The 16,526-nt window shown below is 32.3% G+C and overlaps 1 protein-coding gene across 6 annotated transcripts in view; it reads right to left on the bottom strand.

The window, feature by feature from the left end:
* Positions 1 to 16,526, bottom strand: part of LOC145268715 (uncharacterized) — a 144,221-nt gene that overhangs the window by 27,217 nt on the left and 100,478 nt on the right. For all 6 annotated transcript variants that reach the window (XM_080124258.1, XM_080124260.1, XM_080124262.1 and 3 more), the window contains 5 exons: positions 13,728 to 13,902; positions 9,257 to 9,365; positions 6,928 to 6,985; positions 3,390 to 3,490; positions 1,062 to 1,125 (listed from right to left, as the gene is read on the bottom strand). In XM_080124258.1, coding sequence (XP_079980384.1) covers positions 1,062 to 1,125; positions 3,390 to 3,490; positions 6,928 to 6,985; positions 9,257 to 9,365; positions 13,728 to 13,902 — 507 coding nt within the window. The remainder of the gene's footprint in view (positions 1 to 1,061; positions 1,126 to 3,389; positions 3,491 to 6,927; positions 6,986 to 9,256; positions 9,366 to 13,727; positions 13,903 to 16,526) is intronic.

The raw sequence follows: 16,526 nt of genomic DNA, 5'->3' as shown, positions 1-16,526 counted from the left end.
AGGGGGAGAATTATTGATAGTGTTTTCAGTTAGATGAGTATTTCTTGTGAAAGTTTGGTGAGGGGGGGGCCATAGATTGAAGCTCATTCGAGCACTTGCTGTGAAAATAACGATAAAGCAGAGACAAACTTGCAACATCTTCTGTGAGATAGAGGTTGAAGGGAAGAGAAAAGGATATCTCCTATGAGGCTACAAAGTCTATTTTGAACTCTATCAAGAAGAGAATTGAAAGAAAAAAAAATTTTTGTCTTCATTGAAGAATACTTCAAGATTTTTATTAATAAGGATGAGAAAAACTGATGGGTAAAAGTTTTTCTGTATTAAAAAATAAATGGGTTGGATTCTAAATAAGGGCCCAAAAATTGTCCTCAAAAACTAAAATGCACAAGTCCCAATATTTTTTCTTACTATAATATTATATTATATATTTTTTCTTACTATAATATTATATTATATAATATTTTTTCTTACTATAATATTATATTATATAATATTTTTTCTTACTATAATATTATATTATATAATATTTCTTACTATAATATTATATTATATAATATTTTTTCTTACTATAATCATATTTTGCAAAATAAACAAGGGGATTTAGCAGAGAAGCCAACAAATAAAAAAAAAATGGTCCAAAATTGAAATATATAACAAATAAATGTTGATAAAGGCAAGAGAAGTTACTCTTCTACCTACCTGGATATATTTTGTATATTTAACGTATTTTAAAGCTTTTATTCAGTTCAAAGAACAAGTAGTGTAGAGTCGGTAAGTTAAACTGACAAAACGAAATTGCTGACAAGAACATACCGCCTTTTGGAGTGTCAATAATGACAAAAAAGTCCAAACAGAATACTGATAGAAATCCACCAAATAAATATCAGTATTTTTGGACTTTTAAAACACACAAAACTTATCCAGGTAGGTAGAAGAGTAACTAATCTTGCTCTTTTTTTTATATTGAATTTCCGACCCTTTTTTCCGTTTTTTTTCTTTTCTTTTTGCTTCTCTGCTAAATTACCCTAAAACAGAAAAACAGAATGCAAAAAAATAATTACAAGAATCCATGAATTTCGTTCTCCTTCCGTTCTTTCTGGTGTTTCGTACGTTTTCACACGGAAACTAAAAATGGAACAAATGTAAATAAATAAAGACAAAGATAAATTTGTAGATAAGGAAGCTAAATCACACACACACACAAAAATGAGATTATACTTTTTTTTTTTTTTTAGATGATTATGTGTGGTTATTCGGAATTTTAATTATTTTTGTGATATTATTAGAATTTATGTCACCCCCTCCACTTCTTCTTCATTGATGAGTCATTACCTTGTCCCTTTCGGCTGGTAGGATTTCCGGTCCCTGCTGCTTTAGGGATTACATGAGGTAGCTTATAAAAATCCTCGTATGAGTGTGCCCTGTTCCCGCCCACCTAACAGGATACGGCTGAGGCTCGGTGACACATGCCCAAGACAACAATCATAGAAAACCAGTCTCCTTCCTACCATTACCGACCTAAACTGAAGACTATTTGTGACAAACTAGTTACAAGCTAGCCATCGTTTTTCTCTGAATTCCTACCTGGATTACAACCAAGTTCACACACAAAAAGAGCCAGGATGGATGAACACATACATGCCACCTATTATTCAAACTTTCCCTCCTAAGATAAGTTCTTGTGAAACATGTTTCTTTGCAAATCTTCTTTTCTGTACAATTAACTTTTTCATGTATCATCCATTTGTTCGCCCAGTAAACTTGTTTTAAATATTGTACACACTTGTCGTATTCCTTCTCGCAAACCAACCATCGCCATATTTTGTTGCAGAGCTTATCCTCAATTTCTTGAACTTTTTTCCAGGATAAAATTAATCCCAATATTAAGGGAGTTAACTCTGTTTTACTAAAGTAATTGAAAAAAATCATTTTTTTTCTTACACTTACTCGACTGTTTTCTTTAAGAAACATTACAATATCGTCGCATTTTTACATTTGTTTTTTTGTTATTAATGTTATAAACCTTTGTTACATTAAATGACGTACTTGGAAAAAAACATTTTTTTTTTTTACAATTCTAAGTAAAATAGAGTTACCTCCCTTAGAACAATAGGTTAAAATTCTGATTAACTTTATGTATATACACCTTAAAAAGCTTGGCGTTAAAAAAAAAAAAATGCGCATTTTTTACAATAGCTAACAAAACAAAAAAATCAATGAAAGAATAACTATACAACAAATAAATGTTACCAAAGGCAAAATAACTTTTTTCCTTACAACTGCATGCCTGTGAAATTCTCTTCTGTTTGCCTGTTTTCCAGCTGACTACAATCTGATTGTCTTCAAGTCCAACGTAAACAAGTTCTTGATAAGTCATTGACTGCTGTACACTCTTTAACTATTATCCTCAAGTGGCCTTTCGGCCTTGATAAATGGTGACTCCTATGTAAACAAGTAAAGCATTCATGGTCCCCCGTGAGTGCACAGTGAATGAGGCATAAAAAAATGACTAAGTTCAGCATTTGCCCCCTAACCCATCCCCATTTAGCTCAAAAAGTCCCCAGGAGACTTCAAATCCTGGTGAAAATGAACAAACTGTGCAGTTTTAGGCTTTAACATATGTAAATTTGAGTTCTGCACCATGTAAAAAAAGAAATGACTAAGCACATTATTCCCCCCTCCCCCTTCCCATTTAGCTCCAAAAAGTCTTTAAGGCCTTAATATATTTAAATTTGAGTTATGCAAAACTGCTAAATAGACATGCATAGAAAATTTTGGACAAATTTGGTAAAATAGTCCCAAAAATGGAGTGTTTTTATTAGCCCTAAAAGAGCCCCTGGTGCACACCCATGAGTTATCGCGAAGTATAGACAAACAAAATTATATAGAAATCAGTTCGTTACAACTTTTCAGAATGTTTTATAAAAATCCAAGGCATTATTATTATTATTCATAATAAGCACAAAAGTGTCAATTTTAGCCATTTTAACTCGAAAGACCTTAAGAAGGGGAAGGGGCAAGCAGAGTTTTCCCAGAAAATCCGTTCCGTTACATTTTTACTCATATGTAATGTTTGTGCAAAATTTTCCAACAGACAAACAGATGAACGGACAAGGACGAATTTACAGGTCCACCCTCCTTATGTTGAGGGACCAAAAGAAAAAAAAATCACTTCAATATAAAAGGGTTCATAATGGACTGATGGGAAATTATTATTTATTACTATTTTATATTAAGAAGCATATAAAATCATTTTATTGCGATTGTGTTTTACTATTAGGTTTTGTGTTTCGGCATCCAACAAACCCAATCAAAAGATCAATAAATCATTCAATAAATTCACAAAGGGTTGATATGCCGTAAAGCAAAGCAAATCAATCAATACTTACAAATAAGATCTTTTTCCCACTGTGATTATGAATGTGCTTTTGTCCGATTTGATCCCTTCAATTCTAGTTGAAGGATCGATCTGTACAACACCCAACGGATCCTAAAAAAAAAAAAAAAAAAAAAAGATATTTTATATATATATATATATATATATATATATATATATATAAATTTGTGAATTATTCCATGGATTTCGGCCTTTGGATTATTTTGGACCATCTTCCAATTACGGGATTTCCTTGGATTTTACTTGTGCAAATGGAAATTCAATTAACTTTCTTGAAGTTATATTTTTGGATTTTACCGTCATTTGGATTATTTATCTTCCACCAGACTATCCATTTATGTGTAATCACCTTTTTCTTTACCATATTCCCTCTGCTTCACTTTTTTTGTTTTCAAGTAAGATCTTTGACTTACTTGTTGTTTCATCAAATACTTTTGTATGCAAAATCCGATCCCGCATTTTGCTAATTCCTACCCTCTGATGAGAAGGAAAGTATTTCTTTGAAACTCTGCGGATTAAGGACTATCCACTTATCAAGTGTTTCCTTTTCAGATTAAATATGTTTTTAACTCTTTTTCAAAGTGCTTTTTAACATATTTTATTAACTGTTTGCTCCTATATATAATAAAATAAAAAATGAGAAATACAAGTTCCAGTGTTAAAGTTGGAGTTATCGAACTTGGTGGCCTTCTTCTATATATTTAGTTATGTCCCTTGTCTCGAGTGGATATTCAATATGGCGTCTGGTCAACTGTAACATGTGTTTATCTTATGTCATGCGAAGTACTAAGTAAACTAACACATAGGATTTTATTATATCATCAATTCAATAAGGACGAAAAAGGATAAAAAAAAAAAGAAGGAAAACCTATTTAGAAAATATATTTGTTGTGAAAAATATGACTTTGTTCTATTTCAGAAAGAAATTTGTTTCAAATGAACCGCGACAGAGACTTCTTGAACCAGTGGTTATTTCAATTCAAGCACAATTAAACAACGTGGAGGTTTCTATAATTCATTGCCATTAATAAGTAAATTCCTATTAAAAGTACATAATTTAATTTGAGACACAGTTTAACTCTTTCACACCATAGAAAACACCACCTAATATAATTAATACACGTAATCAGTCAATAAATTACATAGCAAAAATACACTCATTTCATTTCAGTTACACACCCACAATTAAATCATAATGACCGCATTTATACGATAAAGAATATGAATTACATCATAACTTTTTAAATATATTAATGGCCATGTGACGTTAAAAAAATCTTCGTCTTTTCACAACGCTATAATTTTTTTGAATTTCAAATGACTTTTTTCATTCTGAAATAGAACAAAGTGATCCTTTTCATAACAAGTATATTTTCAAATATTGTTCTAGTATTTTATTTTCTTAAATTTATTTATTCAGAAAAAGTCTTATAATAAAGATGAAACATCGATGGACATTTAACTTGGATTTCTCCTTTTTCATCTCTCTATCTCGTTGGAATACTATTTACATTGTTATATCTACATACAGTACTCATCGGTGAAGCTAGACAAGCACCTTTCCTAGCCAGGAATTGAACTTACAACTATTGCATTGACATGCGACAGTTTTACCCACCAGCCCATGGGATCGGTGCTCGCAAATGACCTCAATTATAAATAAACTTCCCACACTGCTTTTACAGTGCTCGAGCTGCTTGTTTATTTACTATATATATATATATATATATATATATATACACAATTATATGCACATACATATATATACACACACATTATATGTACATGCATATATATACACACACATTATATGTACATACATATATACACACACATTATATATACATACATATATACACACATTATATATACATACATATATACACACACATTATATATACATACATATACACACACATTATATATACATACATATATATACACACACATTATATGTACATACATACATATACACACACACTATATGTACATACATATACACACACACTATATGTACATATATATACACACACATATGTACATATATATACACACACATATGTACATACATATACACACACACATATATATATAAAATAAAAATTATATATATATATATATATATATATATATATATAGGGTGTCCAAAAAGTTACTAAAGGGTTGAAAATCTTTGTCATTTTACCATTGATGATTATTTTTTCTCTATTTCAGATATTTTACAGATAATATTTTGGAAATTAAGTATGAATAAGTATCGTATTGAACAACATACACAATTGTTTTACCAAAATCAGGGGTCAATTATCTCTTGCTATGGCAATGTCAAATGGCCACCATGTTCCCCAGACTTGACTAGCCCCGACTTTTTCTTGTGAGAATATCTTCAAGAAAAAGCCTATGTTAACAAACACCAAACCCTGCGTCAAAGATGAGTCAAAGTTTTTCAAAAGACTGATTACACAGGATGAAACCTGGGTCCATCACTATGATCCAGAGACCAAAGCCCAGTCAATGCAGTGGAAGCACTTGGACTCACCACCTCCAAAGAAAGCAAGGGTGCAGCCCTTTGCTGGCAAGGTCATGCTCACAGTTTTCTGGGACTAGGACTGAGTAGTGATCACAGATTTCCTGGCAAAGGGTACCACAATTACAGGAGCCTATTATGCTTCACTTTTGAGGAAATTAAGGGAAGCTATCAAAATCAAGAGGCGGGGCAAGATCAGCAAAGGTACCTTCCTCCTGCAGGACAATGCTCCGGTCCACAACTTGCATGTCGCCAGATCAGAAGCATGGGCGTGTGGTTATGAAATCATCCTCCATACTCTCCTTACCTTGCACCCTCTGACTTTCACCTCTTCCCAGCCATGAAGTTGTTTTTGAAAGGAAAGCGTTTCCCAGATGATGCAGCCTTGATTTCTGAAGTCACGTCATGGTTGGAGAATCAACCTGGGATGTTCTACAAAAACGGTCTCCAGAGCTGCATCAAACGATGGGAGAAATGCATAACTCTGCGTGGTTCCTATGTAGAGAAAGACTAATAACTGTGCCAAGTTTCGTTGCTCTACTGCTATGGGAAGTGGATCAGGGGCATTACTTATTGCACGCAGCCTCGTGTGTGTGTGTGTATGTATATATATATATATGTATGTGTGTATATATATATATATATATATATATATATATAGTTTTGTTTGGTGGTTTTGTTTTAAAGTATATCAACCCTTTTCAGGTTATTTAATGCCGAATGCAGTTATTTTGGAAACAGTATTCATGTTGCATCCAGCTATTTTGTAGAAAGTTTATATTCTTCAAACCCTTTGTATCTTCAATCGCTAGTTTGTAGTATTTTATTGAGCTGTTTTATTGTAGATTTTATCGTTTATATATATATATATATATATGCATTTTGAAAAATAATATTGCGATTTAAAGTCAAAAAGATATTTTTTTCAATTTAATTTGAACTAAAATAAATGCGGCCATCGAAAGGTACTTTAGCAAGATTCAAAAAAATAAAACAAACTCACGTTTTTATTATTTGGTTGATAGTAAGAGAATTCTCTTTCTTCCACCCGTAAATAACGTCTGAAAACAGAAAAAAAACAAATAATTAATTTTTTTAAGTTAATTTTTTTAACATTCTTTTTTAAATTAATATTTTTATTCATTTTTATTCTCTGATTCAAGTTTTTAATTTATTTTTAAAATTTATTTTGAACTTTTATTTATTTTAAAATTGATTTTTAAACTACTTTTTTTTAATTTATTTTTTAATCTATTTTATTTTTTAAATTTACTTTTTAATTTATTTTTCAAATTTATTTTATTTTATAATTCTTCAATTTACTTTCTTAATTTAATTTCTTAATTCATTTTATAATTTATTTAACTTTTTTAATTAACTTTTTAATTTATTTTAAAGTTTACTTTTTAATTTATTTTTCTAATTAATTTATTTCAATTTATTTTCTTAATTTATTTTAAGCTTATTGTTTAGGTTAATTTCTTATTTTACTTTATTTTTTATTTATTTTTAAATTTATCTTTTATTAATTTTGTTATTTTTACTTAATTTTATAAATTTGTTTTTTAACTGATTTTAAAACATGTTTTAAATTAATGAATCATTTTTATTTTCATTTATTCATTTTTTTATTTATTTTTATTTAATTTCTAATTTTATTTTTTAATAAATTTATTTTATTAATTAATTAATAAATTAATTAATTTTTTACTCTTTATTTAACCAAAACAAAGTACATTGCCACTCGGACATAAAAGGACCATGTATGGAGCCGAACAGCGAGATGTTTGTTCACATTACATTTTGCATGCTATTGCAATGAGGAAAGCATAAAATAAGAAGTGAATTCCAAAATCTAGCAGATTTAGGTAAGAAACTATTAAAGTAAAAGGTAAATCCATCTAAATGCCTAAATCAAAACGTAGATTCCATGAACAAGGCTTCTTTCTTAGAACTGCACGCCTGTGGAACTCTGTTCCGCCTGCCTGTTTCCCACCTGACTACAACCTGGATGTCTTCAAGTCCAACGTAAACAAATTCCTGATGAACCGCCCCCTTAAGTAGACACTTTATTAAATCTCCACACTAACGTACTGTACCTACAATAACCCTTATCCCTGAGTGGCTTCCGGGCCTTGATAAGTGGTGACGACCTTGTAAAAAAAAAAAAAAAAAAAAAAAGAAACTGGAAACGGAGAGGGAATTTCAAGTCTGGCAGTCCGAGAGTAAAAAAATAATATATTAGAGTTGAAAGATTTCAGGCATCAAGGCCCGGAAGCCACTAAGGATAAGGGTTACTGCATGTACAATATGTTAGTATCAGAGATTTCATAAAGTGTCTACTTAAGGGGATGGTTCATCAGGAATTTGTTTATGTTGGACTTGAAGACATCCAGGTTGTAGTCAGGTAAGAAACAGGCAAACGGAACAGAGTTCCACAGGTGTGCACTTCTAAGAAAGAAACTTTATTCATGGAATCTACGTTTTGATTTAGGCACAGATAAAGAACTTTGGGAATACTTGCTGGAGAAAAAATTTCGCGAATCCTCACATTTGTTGAATATCAAGCCAGGGGTATTGGAAATGTCATTCGGCAGGGATAAAGCTTATTTAACACGGACTTGCATAGTAATACAAATAATAAGTATAATAATAAAAATTTATACTATAAATAATAATATGTGATACCACATGCGTTCAACTGACACGCTCTCTTCCCGTCAAGTGTCCTCCCTATTGTTCCCCTGACTCGCAGCTATCCTCCCCCAAAAATACCTACACGTGCATTGTTCGATCCTTGTTCAATTGTTCTTTACCCATCGGTCACGTCATTCAGTCACCCAGTCACTCGTCACACCCTGAATTTAAATATACTCTTACCTCTCTTTGTCTATGTCAAGAGCAAATTTCTCCACCCATAGCCTTAAGCATAGGCCATCTACAACTTTGTAGATGCTTTTGTAGCGACTGAATTCTTTTTACAGGGTGAGGGTGCTAGCCCCACGCCCAACCTTCCCAGAAGGTACATACAGCACCAAGCCTTCCTAAATGGTCACCCATCTGGTACTGGCCAGGCTCAATGTTGCTTAACTTCGGTGATCTGGCGAGAACCGGTGTGTCAACGTGATTGTGTCATACAAGAGCAAATGTCTGCCCATTGTTTATTGATAAATCTATTTCCTACTTTATTTGTTTTCCTACTTCCTTCCTTAACAGCCGCAAGTCGACCAATAGTATCACATATATAGCTGAAACATGTCTGCCCATATGTAGCCAAAATGTTTGTATAAATAAAAAATTATACTACAAATAAAGATATCAAGATGACTTACTTTGACCATCGTACTATTGCAGCATTTCCTTTTTTCTCAATGATCCCTTCCATTAAAACCTTTCGTGAATTTAAAATAGTCACGATCCTCGTCTTTAAATTGGTTTCTCCTGTAAAAAGATAAATAAACAAAACAGAATATTTAATATAATGTTTCAGACTTTTTTAGATGAGGATTGATAATTTGTATTAAGTGAATTTTTTTTTTCGGAGAACTCCTTTCTATAACAGATACGTAAAATTTAAACTTTTTTTTCGATATTTTCATTTTTTAATGTCTTGACTAAACTGTACAAGTACCATTATTTTTTACAGAAGAAATAGACAAAAATAAGCACAAAAAGAAAGAAAAAAAAAACGACCTACCGTAACAAGTTTTATTTATGTATTTCTTTCTTTTTTTTTTTAATAAATAAGCTTTTTTATGTAAAATTGGGTTTTTTATCCAGTTCAAAAGGAAACAGGTGAGCAATTTTTTTTCTTGTAATTTTTATTTTCATAAAAACGGATAATTAATAATATTTTTTTTCAAAGAGAAATATTTTTTTGCAAGGAAAAGGTAATTTTTTTTCAAGAAAGAAAAGGATAATAAATAATATTTATTTTCCAAGAGAAATATTTTTTTTGCAAGAAAACGATAATTTTTTTTGTTTCTTGGAACATTTTTTTTCAAAAGGATAAAAAAGGATAATAGCATTTCTTTTCAAAGAGAAATATTTTTTGAAAGAAAAGGGTAACTTTTTTATTCATTTTTTTAAAAATAAATAAGTTTTTGGGTTTGTATTACTGTACAAAGATTCGAAAAAGTTGTCAAAAAACAAATATATAACAAGTAAATGTTATCAAAGGCAAGATAAGTTACTTTTCTGCCAAACTGGATATAATTTTCGTGTTTTTATTCAATGTAACATGTTTATTCAGCTCGAAAAACAGTGTTTACCGATGTATTGCAAAATTCAAAATGGCGCCCGACTCTCTCTTTAACACCGTAAGTTCGGGAAAAGGTGTTATAAATAATAAATTAGACAAAATACTATTAAAAAACCACCGAATACATGTCAAGTTATGTCACGGTAACATATATTGAGCGAGTTTTTAACAGTATTTTGTCTAGGTTATTATTTATTACATCTTTTTCCGAACTTACCGTGTTAAAGAGAGAGTCGGCCGCCATTTTAAAATTTCCAATACATCGGTAAACACTGTATGCTTTTCGAGCTGAATAAACATGTTAAATTGAATAAAACACGGAAATTATATCCAGTTTGGTAGAAAAGTAACTTGTCTTGCCTTTGATAACATTTATTTGTTATATATTTGTTTTTTGACAACTTTTTCGAATCTATGTGTACAGTAATACAAACCCAAGTTTTTTTTCTATGTACAATTTTTTTTATCCAGTTCAAAAAGAAACAGGTAAGCAGTTTTTTTTTTTTTTGTATTCTTTTTTCAAGAAAGAAGGGATAATTAATAATATTTCTTTTCAAAGAGAAATATTGGTAAAACTATACAAACACCGTGACAGCGAATTAACCCTACCCCTAACCCTACCCCTACCCCTAACCCCTAACCCTAAACCTAACCCTAACCCTAACCCCTAACCCTAATCCTAACCCTAACGCTGTCACGGTGTTTGTATAATAATACCGAAATATTTTGGTACTTGTGCATTTAACGAACCAGACGTAACTCAGCATTTGCTCGGCTTTGTCCGGCGCATGACGTCAACAGCCGGATATAACCGAGCGTTGGTGATAAAATAAAAAAAAAACGCTACAACAAAATATCTGTACAATGAAATTGTAAAATGTAGAAACATAAAAAAAGCAAAAACCTACCGTTCATTTATGTTTTTTTTTTTTATTAATATTGTTTGAAATTGTTTTCCGTTTTCAAAATAAATACATATAAAACAAGTTTTTTTTTGTTGAATAATAGGAAACTTTTTTTGTCTGTTTTTTTTTTTTTTTTTCATTTTTTAACGTAAAAACCACATTGTCTATGTCTTAAACACGTAAAAGTTAATTTTTTTTTTCTTTTTCCAACTCTTTATGTCAAATAAATGGAAAAAGCCTAAAAAAGGGCAATTTGGGGGGGGGTAGGAACAAGGATTATTTGTACATTTTTTTTTCGCCAGAAACAAGGATTTTATTTATTTATTTATTAGTGGAACGAGGGTTTCGGCGTTCCTATCTGGTACAGTGACCAAGAAACCCTTTTCGGCGGGGTCGTATCCACCGAAGACCCAAACAAACCGGTGTCATAAGTTTGCCGACGTTATGTTTTCTGCGGTTAAAAACGATTTCTACCGTATGGCCTGGGCCTCCAATCTGCCGGGGATTCCTAAGAAAATAGTCCCTGCATATATCACGCAGGAAAATCTTCCAATCCACAATTGTGTGGCGAGAACGTAACCCACATTCGGGATGGAGATTTTTTTGTAGATGCCATCTCGAACGTCCATAAGTATATTGTTTTTCTTATACATGCGATGGTTAGTCGGGATTTTGAGAAGAAGGTCCCAATCCTAATGGAGGTCCATCGACGACATGTTACACTTCTACACCTCCAACCGTAACCGTCGGAAAGGCTTGTTCTCTTTGCAAGTACACAATCCTAGCCAAAATGTAAACACCTTTTCTCTTCTGCCAACAATTTCCGTTACTGGCAAAAGTTTAGTGCAGCCTCTGGGGTCTGGAGCTGGTCCGCAAGGTTTGTAATATTCATTATTATTTCGTCAGTTATCTTTTTAAAACAAATTTTTTTTTTAAAACTCTCTTCAAATAAGCGTTTCTTGAGTTGTGACACTCTTCCAATTGATAGCGAAATTCTCGTCTGCTTAATCGGCAACGCTCGGTTATATCCGGCTGTTGACGTCATGCGACGGACAAAGTCGAGCAAATGCTGAGTTACGTCTGGTTCGTTAAATGCACAAGTACCAATATTTTTTTGCACGAAAATAGCATTTTTTCTGTTTTTTGTTTTTTTTGTTTGTTTTTTTTTGTGTACGTCACCCACAGGCAGCCTTCACTGATTTTCGCTTTGCGATTTAGGCACGTTTCGCTACATGCAATGAATTTTTTTCTGCGATTAATTTCTTTTCTTGGCAGTATGCAACTGTTGCTTCAGGTGTCAGCAATACTTTCTCCAGACAGGAAATATTCATTTTTTGTTTGTTTTTTGTTTTTTTTGTTTTTTACAAAAGAGTAGTTAGACAATTAGCAGGACATACGTTGTAAGAGTGCGTTGCCTATAATTTTTTTTTTTTTTTTTTTTTTTTTTTGGCGTCTTTCAATTTGTTTCGAAAAGTTCGTCTGCTGGTTTCCAGCGAATTGATTAGCTGATCGACGTCTGACGTCAGATTACAATCAGACCCCAGCGCCATGACGTCATGTTCCGAGCAAAGCCGATCGCATGTATGCCTCGATTTTTATAAAAAGGATTAGAGGTGGGGAAAGGATGCCATAGAGGCCACAACCAAGAATACATGAAATGAACAACGTTGGAAGTATGTAGATTCTGACTCCATAGACAGACGAATATTGAAGGTTGAAAACAGATTTTATTTACTACCAACAATTTGTATTAGGAGAGGCAAAGTGTTCGTAGGATGGAATGTGATTTAACAAAGGAGATTAATGTTTGTAGGTATGTATGAATTGACAAGCAATGCATAAGAACGCATCGGGCATGGATTGATATTACCTAAAGCCCGTTTTTCCATGAGTTCCGCCCGGCAACACCCGGCGAACGACGGAAACCGCCGGATTATACCGAGTGAACAGAAATAAAAAAGAGACGCACAAGCACAAGCACCCGATAAAAATTGGGGGGGGGGAAGGAAAAGAAAGAGTTTTTAAAAGGAAAGGGAAAGAAAAGTATCATCGCGCTTCTTCAAACAAGTCTTGTGACAAGGAAAGAAAATGAATAATTCCAGTATAAACACCCCCAACCTCCCCATGTTAAGAACGACTTTCGGTCCCACTCCCACCCCAACCGCAAAAGCCGTTTTTAACATGAGGATGTTTGGAATGTTTATTCCGAAAACCGTTTTTAACATGGTGATGTTTACACTACGCTGGGACATGTCGTAAAAATATCAAAATAAGTTTTCATACACAAACAAAATAAAAAATATATTTATTCACTAATTCAAAGAAACAAAATTTTTATTAGCCCCCCCCCCCAAAAAAAAAGAAAAAAAATCACAGTTGCCATAAAAAAAATGTGTGCTAGTGCACTTACTGATCCGCGCTATTTTTTAAATCGTATTTCCAAGTTTAATTAAAGTTTTATATGTTTTTTTTATTCAATTATAAGGTTAAAGTATAGAATAGATACAAAACACCTTCCTCTCACCATGTTAAGAATGGCTTTTTAAATAATAACGTTATTATTTCAGCACGGATCAATAAGTGCACTAGTACCAAAAAATCAAACAGTAAAATTTATGAATAAGTGTCAGCCATTACCTTCAGCGATCTGCTGAGTTTTCGGCGGAAGTGAATTCAATGGTGGTGGGGAGTCCCTGAATTGATTCCGCTGGATGATTGTGGCTATCAGCCGTTCGATTTCGGCTTTGTGCGACATGTTTGTGATAAATTTCACCTTGGTGTGTTTGGTTTGCAGTTTTATGCCCATACTGTACTGCAATGAAACAAAAAAGATGAAGATAACGAAACCAAAAGATGAAGCTACAATATTTAAATCACTTTTAGAAAAGAAAAAAAAAATGTTTCAAAACAACAATTAATGTTGTTGTTGTTATGCGTCAACTCTCGGGTTGGACAGGGTCTCCAATCAGCAGTTTCTTTTAACCAATCACAGCACCAGAAATATTCAATCCCGAAAATTTTGCCCATACTATAAAAACCCAAACACACAGCTTTCTTTCTCTTTCTTCCTTATATATGCTCTGTTAAAAAAACCCAAAAAAACCGCATGTATACAAGTGCATACATATACTCTCTCACTGGCAAAACAAGCATGCTAATATACATCTTTTATCATGACGTCTAAATACAATGTAAAATTATTACCTTCATCAAGAACAAGGAAACTCTTAGAAACAAAACTATATAGATGATACTAACCGCTAATATACACATGTATCTTTAAGCCTCTGCCATTTTAACCTAAGAAAATTAAAATCTATAAATCATAACTTCTAAACACAACGTAAAATTATTACCTTCATCAAGGTGAAGGTTATGTTTTTCGTTGAGTCTGGTAATTCCGCCTTGGCAGAGGTTGTGCATTTTTAGAGTTTTAATATTTACTAGGGGCAGGAGGGGGCGGTTTTGCCCAGTCGTAAAATATGCTTAAATATGATATTTTAATTTGCCAAGATTTCGTATATCTATATAATTATAAAACTCAAATGACCTTGTAACGAGTGTTGTAACCCAACATCCGGTTTACGACTTCTGGTTGCGCATGCGTACATAAACATAAACCCATGACAGCATAAACAAATAAACACAAATCGCTACTTTTGCAGAATTTGACCTGCGCACTGAAATATTAGCGTTATTATTTAGAAATTATTATTTAATATGGGAAGGGTGAGGATGTTTTGCAACTATTCTGTATTACAAGTATACTGTCGCAATTTTCTTACAAATAAATCAACTTTGACCCGTTGACAATGTATTGTTTTACTGTGTACATTTTCAGCGTCCCAATTGTTCTTTTGTTTTTTTCGCATTTAAATTATCTAAATAAACAATCGTTAATACTTTCTGCATTTTTTTACATCGTTCATTTCCGTATTACGTTTAAGTTATTTTAACGCAATTTTCTTACAAATAAATCTACTTTAACCTTTGACAACCATAACAGCATTTTACAACGTATTGTTTTACTGTGTACGTTTTCAGCGTCCCAATTGTTTTTTTTTTTTGTGTTTAAATTAAACGATATATCAAAATTTGAATAGTGCCCATTTAACAGTGGCAAACCACTTATAAATCAATGGCTGTAAGTTTTTTTTTTTTTTAAATAAACAATTATAAACAGAACGACTCATAGAAATCTATCTATATTCTTTTTTCATTTTAATATAAATTCATAGAAATGTTTCTGTTATGTCACAAAAAAACTATTTTTTTACGGCACAAGTGTCACGCTCATACATTAATTCCATAGCTAACATAACATACTGACCCAACAGGTCATGGATAGTCTAGTATTATTATAGAATCGTGATTTCAGAAGTAAAAAAAAAAGTATTTGGGTGCCATCAGCTAGAATCGAAACCAAAAGCAAAACTTTAGCATTCAAAGCTGGTGACGTTACCACTGTATCAACGTGACATGCATATGAACTGATTAAAAATAAACTAAGATGAATGTATAAAATGTATACCGATTTTTTTTTTCAATTTTAACCCCTTTTTGACCCCTTAAAAAACTATTTTAACAGGCTAAAGACCCATAAAAAAATGGTCCATAAAAATCCAATCATTTGAGGACCCTAGTGCTGCTCTGCGACTTTTAATTTTGGAAGAGAGATACAGTTTGAGAATATGAAGACAAACAGACAGACAAACAGATAGTGAATTTTATAAATTAGGTATGTGACAAATTAAGGTACAATAAATGTCTTCTGCTGATTCTCTGTTCGTGTGATATTTAGACACGTTATTTGAGCAGCCTGGGATTCTTGTATTGAGAACAACAAGAAGCAACCGATTCTAATTTAGACGGACTGACATAGTGTTTTTTTGTTTTTTTCTAAAATCTTTATCTATATATCTATAAATGGAAAATGTCTGTGTGTGTGTATGTGTGTGTGTACATTTCCCTACCAAATAACTCTGTCCATTTTCTGTCTAGAAACGCAAGATTTGGCATAAGGAGTATTGAGATTTGGGAAAATCTTTTGAATCAATTCTCGCCCAGAAATTTGGCTTTCAAGAGGTCAAAGTTCAACGATTTGACCTTTGAAAACTCTACCAAACTTCTCCGCCAATTTTGGGTCTAAACACTTGAAATTTCAGATGTAGGTTACTAGGACATGGATCAAACATTTTAATTTGATTTGTGCTCAAAAGAATAAATGTTAAGGGGTCAAAATTGGTGTCAAAGCTAAAAAAAAAAAATGACCTCTGCGGTCTCTACCAAATTACTCCACCAATTTCTGGTCTAAACATTTGAAATTTAACATAAAGCTTATTCAGAGATAGAGCAAGCTTTTTGATCAGTTCGAGTTGAAAATTTGAGCTGCCAAGGAGTCAAAGTACAAAAGATTTGATCTTTGCAGTCTCTAGC

This window comes from Euprymna scolopes, chromosome 44 (genome assembly GCF_053919585.1).
Source record: "Euprymna scolopes isolate OS-2025 chromosome 44, ASM5391958v1, whole genome shotgun sequence".
Lineage (NCBI taxonomy): Eukaryota > Metazoa > Mollusca > Cephalopoda > Sepiida > Sepiolidae > Euprymna > Euprymna scolopes.
This window is presented reverse-complemented; position numbering and strand designations above follow the sequence as displayed.